Here is an 8,916-nt window from a genome sequence, read left to right as displayed (position 1 = left end):
ATAAGATTTTGACTTTAAAACAGACATTGCTTGCAAGAGAGGCATTGCAAGAGTCATGATAACCTTTTTTGATATGTTACCTACGCTCAGACAGACAAGGATGGAAACGGATTTGCTATGGATCTGTCTGTAAGGGGGGTTGTTGTTGTTTAAAGATAATAATATTAGGAATGCAAATTATCCTACAAAAGCTGGTGATATTTAAATACAATTTAAATTCATTTAGCATTTAAACGGAAAAGTAGAAAATGGCATTAAATTCAGATGAGGATGAGACTATGCATTCTGGAGTCAGAAATATCGAATACATCTACAGAATGGAATAGAAGGTCTGTCTGGTAATGGATTGTGAAAAGAGTTCAGGGTTTTAATAGATCATTCCTTCAGATCATCAGCATGGTAAAGTGGTAGTTAATAAATTATTTGATGTGTACATTTACTTATGTATTTTAACTAGCTGCAATGAACCGGTCCTGTCAGCTCACCTAGATCCTTGCAATAGCTGCTAAATCGCTTGAGTGAGATTTAGTAACTCTCAGCAATATTGATGTCCAGAGCTGCAGGTAATAAATAAAGTGACATCAGGACTAGCTTGAGCAGAACATTGTGCAAGGCCTTCGTCAAGCTTGCAGCAGAGATGAAGCTGTTTGGCCCCAGTGAACGCCACTGGGCATCAGTGAGCTCTTCCCTGTGATTAGGTTTTGGATGATGGGACCACCCCATGCCCTGGCACCTGTAACGGGACTCCTGAAGAACCCTTTGTCCCAATTTGGGGTTGACTAGAGAAATTTGTCCGCTACTGAATTCTGTATACAGGCAGTGACCTGTTCCTCCCCGCAGGTATGTGATATTCCTCGGACTGCACACAAAGTAGAGGAGGAGGATAGTAGAGTCTGACTGAGCTTTGGGGAGAAGAGAAGAATCCTCTCTCGGTGCCATTATACTAGGACTATCCTAGTGTTGGAGTGGGAATTAAGGACAGAAAGAAGCTGTTCCTTTAACTAGATTATACTGGAAATGTTTACAGCAGAAAAAGCCTGCCTATTAAAATGATGCCAAATTATATAGGCTATTAAGGGCACACCAGGCACCTTTCTTGTTATTCCTAGTTGTCCTCTGAACTTGGAGCCAGTTTAAACCTATATCCTTTCTCTTCCTCCCACTCACTTTCCCAGCATGTGGTGTACTTTATAATTTGTGAAGAGACTCATTAATTTTTTTTTTCTTTCTCTTTTTTTCAGGTTTCTGACAGATGTGACTATGTCTTTGTCAATGGGAAGGAAATGAAAGGCAAAGTGAATGTCATAGTTAATTTTACTTACCAGCATCTCAGTGCCCCTTTAGAAATGACAGTCTGGGTTCCTCGTCTCCCGCTGCAGATAGAGGTCTCTGACACAGAACTAAATCAGATTAAGGGATGGAGAGTCCCCATCATCTCTAATAAGAGGTAGGTTTCATTAGAGGATGTTCATTCTGTGCTGTGCACTTGCCAAAGACCTGTCACGGCCAGCGGATCTGAACATGCTCATTTGGCCTTAATGCAATTCCGGTGTAAATCTGAAGGTCACCAGACACCTATTCAATAGGCTCCTGCGCTGGACTTATGAGGGAAACGGAAACTGCAGGTTGCACGATCCTACACTGGTATCAATTTCCTTTTATAGCGCTAGTGACCGAGACAAAAAAAGCCAATTGGTCAAGTTAGGCAGGATCAGTCATGGGGGCAGCAGGAAGACATCAGCAAGGACCCATTCTGGCAAGGCTGGTCAGTCTCCAGCCTGGTTCACAGGCCCTGCCCGTTAATTTATTCATTGTTAATGGTCACAATTAGTACATTCTTGTTTCATATCACTGTAGGGTCCAGCAGCACTGATCAGTGTCCCAAAGTCAGGACACTGATGCACTAAGGCTTTAAAGATACTATCTGTGCCCACAGGTCAGTGGCATGTGAATGACAGGACAGAGGGGGGATGTAAGCAGACCTAGACTGTTTGTATCTGTTGTCAGTGTCATTAAGAACCAGAAGAACAAATTGATAAACTAGGTACTTGCTATTCCCACCTACCTACGAAGACATCATTTATGTTTCTGTTAATATCACAGCAAAGAGATGGGGATTTTGATGGAGATGTGACTTCAACCTGAATGCCACACAGGAAGGGATGTGTATGTAGGTGCAGACAGGGGAAATTTCCATGGCAACACAAAGATGTTTATGGTAAGATCTAGAAAAAGTGTGAAGGTCCTGAAAGTAAGGACTGAACATGGGAAATAATGAGAGCCATTTGGAGAGGACAATGTGGTAGCGAAGCTAGCAGGCCAGATGGTGATTCTAGCACCTGTTTTGACGACATAGGCAGCCTGGAGGTCTCAGTTATGAACAAGGGAAACAGGATAAAACTGGGGGAGCCTGACTGATTTCAGAAATGCACTGAAGGAAGCAGTTTCAGCAGAGCAATGGAAGGGGGCAAAGGCCCCATGTTCCAGCAACTAGGCTGCAGTCTTACGTCAGCAATAGCTCTGCTGTTGCAAGCTTTCCCAGCACCAGTTTCAATTAATTTTTGATTCTTGGTATCTTACCAGACCAGCCAGGGACAGCGATGATGAAGAAGAGGACGAACGTAAGGGAAGAGGCTGCACCCTTCAGTACCAACATGCAATGGTGCGAGTCCTCACACAGTTTGTAGCTGAAGCCTCAGACCCCGGCGGCCAGCTGAGCTATTTGCTGGGTTCTGACTGGCAGATTGACATTACCGACCTGGTGAGTGACTTCATGCAGGTGGAGGAGCCAAGAATCGCTAAGCTGCAGGACGGACAGGTTTTGATTGGGCAGGAGCTTGGAATGACGACAATTCAGGTAGGGAAAAATAATTACTTTTCCTCCATTAACCCACCACCTTGGGAACTGAAGTACTCGTCAGGTGTACAGCAGCTTCTTGTATTAGCAACAGAAGTTGAAGCCATGAATTTTCCCTGGCAACATTCAAGGTCAGGTTGGACGGGGCTCTGAGCAACCTGATCTAGTTGAAGATGTCCCTGCCCACAGCAGGGGGGTTGGACTAGATGACCTTTAGAGGTCCCTTCCGACCCAAACTATTCTGTGATTCTATAAGAATTGCAGCAAGGGCTGGAAGACACAGAAGAGATGGTTTTCTCTTCTTATCTTGTGCCCCGAAGTATGTAGAATGCACTTTTAGTAAATATAGCCCAACCTGTGTACTTGGAGGCTGTTTCTGATTATTTTTGTCTAAGGCTGGTTTTGAACCTGGAGCCGGTATGTGGACTGTCACAAGGCATGCAGCTGGTGAAACAGCTCCACCTTCTCAAAGCCTACACTGACAGAGCAAAGGGTAAAGTGCCTCAGTGTCCCCACTCTGAAATAACTCACCTAAACCTATGCATTGTGTCATTGGCAGCTTTTCACATATAGTTCTTCCTGCCATGCAGAGAAAAACTGGCCTAGAAAATGGGGTCCGAGAACAAAAGAGGAAGAAAAAAAAGGAGATTAATCCAGTGATACTACAAAGTAGAAAACATGTTAACAAGCACTGGCACAGGAAAAAAACATCTAGCTCTCCAAACATGCTCATCATCCCAAACTGTCAAACCAGAAAATAACAACCACACCTGTCGATAACAGGTTGTCAGGGCTGGAGAAATGGGATTTGAGATTTTGACTTTCTGCAAACCTGTAAAGATTTTCTGAATGACTTTCCAAAGCTCTGGGACTTACAATGCTCCAACAAATGCACATAAAACTGTGAAAAGAAAAATCCAAGGGAAAAAGGCTGAGAGCAAGTTATATTTAAAGAATACCTCTTATAAACTGCTTCCAAAATGCTCTGTACCCTATATGGATCATTAAATTCAACTTGCTTGCTAACAAGCATCTTTGGATGTCATGTATCGGTGCACTGACCTCCATGCACATTTTTTTAACCAAAACAAGTTTTCTCTGTCAATTTTGTATACAGTACCGTAAGTGTTTATTGTAGCAATACATTAGCTTTCTTTCTATAGGATAGAAATAAATGCTATTTATTCTATGGATTTTATATAAATCTACAGATTGCATTGTATATATGCTGCCTAAACTCACAATCATTAATAAAACAATTGCATTTCACGTAAAGATTACATTTGCAAATACCTAATACATCTAAAACAGATGCGGTTAGCATAGCACAGAGGTGAATGGCTTAGCTGATGAGAATTACGTTGGTAAAAGATGTTATAAGCACCCTATTATTGCAGAACAGTTATAAAATGTGACTAGCCATTTTTTAATCATATTGTAATAGTGTCTGTCTGCTAAGAGTAATTCTGCCCATTAACATAAATATTACTTTATCTGTATTACAGTAGCTCCGTGTAGCTATTTTGCTTGGTGCTACGCAAAATGGCTGTGGCTAACTTTGATTTTTCTTTTCAGATATTGTCCCCCCTTTCGGATGCTATCTTGGCTGAGAAGACAGTGACAGTTCTGGATGAGAAGGTGACAATAACTGACCTGGGAGTGCAGCTGGTAACTGGATTGTCACTTTCTCTGCAGCTCAGTCCAGGAAGCAATAAGGCCATCTTTGCTACTGCAGTAGCACAAGAGCTGCTCCAATTTCCAAAGCAGGTACTATTGCCCACGTGTACTGTGTTGTGGAAGGACACCGCTCTGATTCACTATACCCAACATTACAAGCTGATGGAATCAAGCAGATTTTGATTAATGATATGCTAATAAAACATTTTCCTTATGGGCACTTCTTTCTGAAGGCCAGCAGGTGCCCTAACAAAAAACCAAAGATCTCACAAAAATGGCACTATGTCTACACAACCCCAGTCAACAGGCAGGCATACTCCATCTGTCGTGGCTGCATCCCATAAACAACACATGCAACTCAATGATGTGTCGTAATTAAGCAACAGAAGTCCCTTTACGCGCGCACACACTCACTCCCTTTCTGTCCCATCCGGCACCTACTAGATCAGAGGAGATATTGCCAGCTAGGTTGCCAAGTTCAGCCTCCCACCACAGGCAACCAAATCAACCCTTTAAGCACATCTTTAAATGAGAAACTGTTTTGCGTAGCGCTAAACTCTTCCTCCTTCAGTTACTTTCTGTGAGCATTTTAAGAAGTTGTGGAACATCCCTTTCATTCTGATTCATTACTAGGATGTGAATCAGCATCGTTGACTCATTTCCTGATTCATGATTTCAGAAACCAATTTTTGTTTCCCTGTTATTCTTAGTCCCTGTATTAGGGAACCAACAGTTACCAAGGGCTTTTGGACTTTGCCATGTCCCTGTCAGTCCCTGCTTGATATTTGTCCTTGTGCTTCTGTCTACATTTGAAATTTAAACTTTTTTTTCAACCCAAATCCATCAGTCTGGGATTTACGTCAAGGATGCACTGGGCTCTTAACGCTTAAACATGTTCTGACCTTTAAAGGTAAATGATCATGGCATGCACGTTTGAAATCTGGCCAACTGTTGAGATGCTTTAATTCATCATAGGGTCTTATCCTTGGGATGCAGGATAAGAAATAATGCAGAACTGCTGTCTTTATAGGCTGATAAAAATCAGGCTCCCATAGTATTCCAGGAGTTAAGAAATCAGTGCCAGGCAGCTAGAAATAAGGCCAGTGAGCTAATCCATTGCTGACATGGGGAGTTAAACAAACTACCTTGAAATCAGCCCAAAAGCTGGGGTTGATGGCATTTAGTCCCAATTTGCTGCCCAGCACTGACATTTCAGTTCCCAGAAGTGGAGTCTAGATGAGTCCCTCTCTGGATGCAGGGCAACAGACAGAACAACATTGGATCAGTATTAAACCAGTGAGGAAGGCGTGCACCTTCCACCCTTGAAGGACTGACTGCGTTTTGAAAGGCATCTGATTCCTTCTATTGCCTAGTACATTTTTCAGAGCACGATCCCTATAAGCAAAGCAATGCAAAATTATTAAATGATTATGCAAGTTTAAGCAACACAGTGGGAGGATGAGAGTTGATGACATAAATTCTATGCGGCCTTCAAGAAACATCCGAAGATTAATAAACACAAAGCCAGGATTTATGACAGTGTCAGCAAAGTCTTAGGGCTCTGTCCTGAAATAGAGACAGAAGCAAATCTCCCATTGAAGCGTGGGGAGCTTTATGGCTGTGAGGATTTCAGAATCAGGCCAGTAGATTATGCACGATACAATCCCAAAAGGCTGGAGGCTTATGCTCTGTGATCTGAACAGGTGAATGACTACGTGCTAGAAACAATTTAAAAGATAATGATACGTATTTATTCTCTGTATATATGTTGAGTTAGAATGTAAATACCATCTGTTTGAAAAACTGCTTATTTAAAGAAACAAGACTTTTATAATCACGCTTTCCGCAAGTACTGTTATTAATCTGTTGGTTGGGTGTTTGTCTGTCTGTTGGGCACTCTCTCAGAGCAGGGTGGTCCCAACTCTTACCAGACAAGAGCTCACCTCATTTTAGACACCAAAGAATCCACTCATCAAGCCAGGAGTCTTTCTGGTGTGGATTCTCCAGTGTCTAATAAGGTGCAAATATCCCAGCCAAAACAGAGCAAGTCAGGCCATCAGACGCAGGTGTTAGATTCCAGGGGAGCAATCTGAATTTTGTCTGTAAATAGTTGATGTGTGAATGCCAAGATTTTTTTCAGGTAGCACGACAATTTTCAGTAGCCATTTGAGAGTCCTTAGAGGACCTGATTTTCAGAAATGGGTGAGCACATGTTTTCTGAAATCTAAGAATACTTTAAAAGTTAGAAACCAAAAGTCAAGGTTCCCAGGAATGCTGTACCAATACACACGTGCAAGTACAGAATTAGTACTCAGGTCTGGTCCATTTACATTCAGTAAGCCTCCGTGCACTCTGAAGTGTGCAATCTGCATTGCTGTGACACGAGATTAAACTTCATTATTGTCTTGCTTTTAATTGCTAACAAGCATGAAAATTACCCCAGCCATTTCCTAAAGAAGCAACTGATTGGTTTCCTCTGCGTGTACAAAACGCTTATTTAATTTGAGAGACAAAAATCAAGGACTGAAGGTATGGAGCCATGTATGGACCTACTTGCTATATTAGGTATTTTTTAACATGCGTTGTGTGTAACAAGAGAAGACTTTGTATTTTAAGCAGTTTAGAAATAATGTGTTTGGGTTTTTTTCATTTAAATATACAACAGTAAATGATCTCAGTCACTGGTAATGCTTTCTGACATGCAATTTATTACGGTGCTGAAGTAGATTCTGCAGAGCCCAGGGGATACAGCTCCTTTAAGCACCTTTGGGGAAACAAATCTTGTTATCAATGAGTGTTTTAAACTAGTATTTCTCTTCACATCTTGGCAAGATATTAATTTTATTGCTCTCCCTTTTTATTTCTTTTCTGGTTATAAATGGTATATGGATCTTGTGAAGAGGAGGAAATAGACCAGCACAGAACATATTTCCCTCGATGTTTATTCTGAGTGTGCATATATTTGTTTTATATATTATAGGAAGCAGCCATCAGCTGCTGGATCCAGTTCAGCGATGGATCTGTCATGCCCCTGGATATTTATGACTCCAAAGACTTCTCCTTGTCAGCTACATCTCTGGATGAGAAGGTGGTCTCCATTCACTATGACCCCAAATTCAAGTGGCCTGTGATTGCTGCTGAGACAGAAGGCCAGGGGACACTGGTGAAGGTGGAGATGGTGATCAGTGAATCATGCCAGAAATCCAAAAGAAAGAGCATCCTAGCTGTTGGAAGTGGTAGCATTAAAGTCAAGTTTGGGCAGAGCGATGCCAACCCCAACATCAGTGACAGTAAACACAGGGGTGCTGGTGTCCACCTAGAAAATCATGCCAGTGACCGGCGTCAGAAAACCGCTCTGCAGGAAAGAGCTGGGCTAGATGGCCAGTATTACAGCTCCTCGATGGGCCACGAGCCAGGCAAAGGGACCACCACTCAAAGGTCTGTTTTAAGTAAAAAAGAAGGCAAAGAAAGCCTCCTGGATGATGACAGTCATCTGCAGAACATCCCGATAGACTTCACGAGCTTCCCTGCACAGGTGGATCTGCCAAGAAACAATGGAGACTTGGAAGAGAATGACCTAGTCCAGACCCCCAGGGGACTCAGTGATCTGGAGATCGGAATGTATGCTCTTCTGGGAGTCTTTTGCCTGGCAATTCTGGTCTTCCTTATCAATTGTGTCACTTTTGCTTTGAAGTACAGAAACAAACAAGTTCCCTTTGAAGAGCAAGAAGGCATGAGCCACTCTCATGACTGGGTTGGGCTGAGCAACAGGACAGAACTTCTGGAGAATCACATAAATTTCTCATCCCAACAAGATGAACATATCACAGCCATTGACAGAGGAGTAGATTATGAAGAGAGCAAATATCTCCTCAACACAAATGCCGCCAAAAATATTAATGGACAATCTTTCAGGTCTACTGAGTCCACATTCACTGAAGGGAAAGAACAGAAAAGTGAACCAACTGCTTCTCCTACCTCTAAGAGGAAACGGGTTAAATTCACCACCTTTACCACCATCTCCTCTGATGATGGGTGTCCAACTGTCAACTCAGTCTTGATGAGCAGTGAGGATGACATTAAATGGGTCTGCCAGGATATGGACCTGGAGGAGTGCAAAGAACTTAAAAACTATATGGAGAGATTACATGAAAATGTGTAATGAGACACAAAAGACTTTTTTGTTTGGTTTGTTCGTTTGTTTGTTTTTCACTCACCTTCTGCCTTTAATTTTGGGTAGTGGGGCAAAATGTTGTATTGATAACAAGAATCAGCTGGTGGATAATAACTCAATGAAGCCCCAAGAAGCCACCCAAAAGGAGCTGGGAGAGCAGAGATCCTGGACAGCTCTGAAAATTCAAGTCTTTGTGCTCAGAGATGGA

At 42.3% G+C, this 8,916-nt stretch overlaps 1 protein-coding gene across 1 annotated transcript in view; it reads left to right on the top strand.

The window, feature by feature from the left end:
* TMEM132D (transmembrane protein 132D) overlaps positions 1-8,696 on the top strand; it is a 260,560-nt gene extending 251,864 nt beyond the window's left edge. The window contains exons 6-9 of the mRNA XM_009320945.1: positions 1,242-1,447; positions 2,584-2,857; positions 4,433-4,624; positions 7,515-8,696. Coding sequence (XP_009319220.1) covers positions 1,242-1,447; positions 2,584-2,857; positions 4,433-4,624; positions 7,515-8,696 — 1,854 coding nt within the window. The remainder of the gene's footprint in view (positions 1-1,241; positions 1,448-2,583; positions 2,858-4,432; positions 4,625-7,514) is intronic.
* The last annotated feature ends 220 nt before the right edge of the window (positions 8,697-8,916 follow it).

The sequence above is a fragment of the Pygoscelis adeliae genome, unplaced genomic scaffold (assembly GCF_000699105.1).
Source record: "Pygoscelis adeliae isolate BGI_AS28 unplaced genomic scaffold, ASM69910v1 Scaffold353, whole genome shotgun sequence".
Classification (NCBI taxonomy): Eukaryota; Metazoa; Chordata; class Aves; order Sphenisciformes; family Spheniscidae; genus Pygoscelis; species Pygoscelis adeliae.
This window is presented reverse-complemented; position numbering and strand designations above follow the sequence as displayed.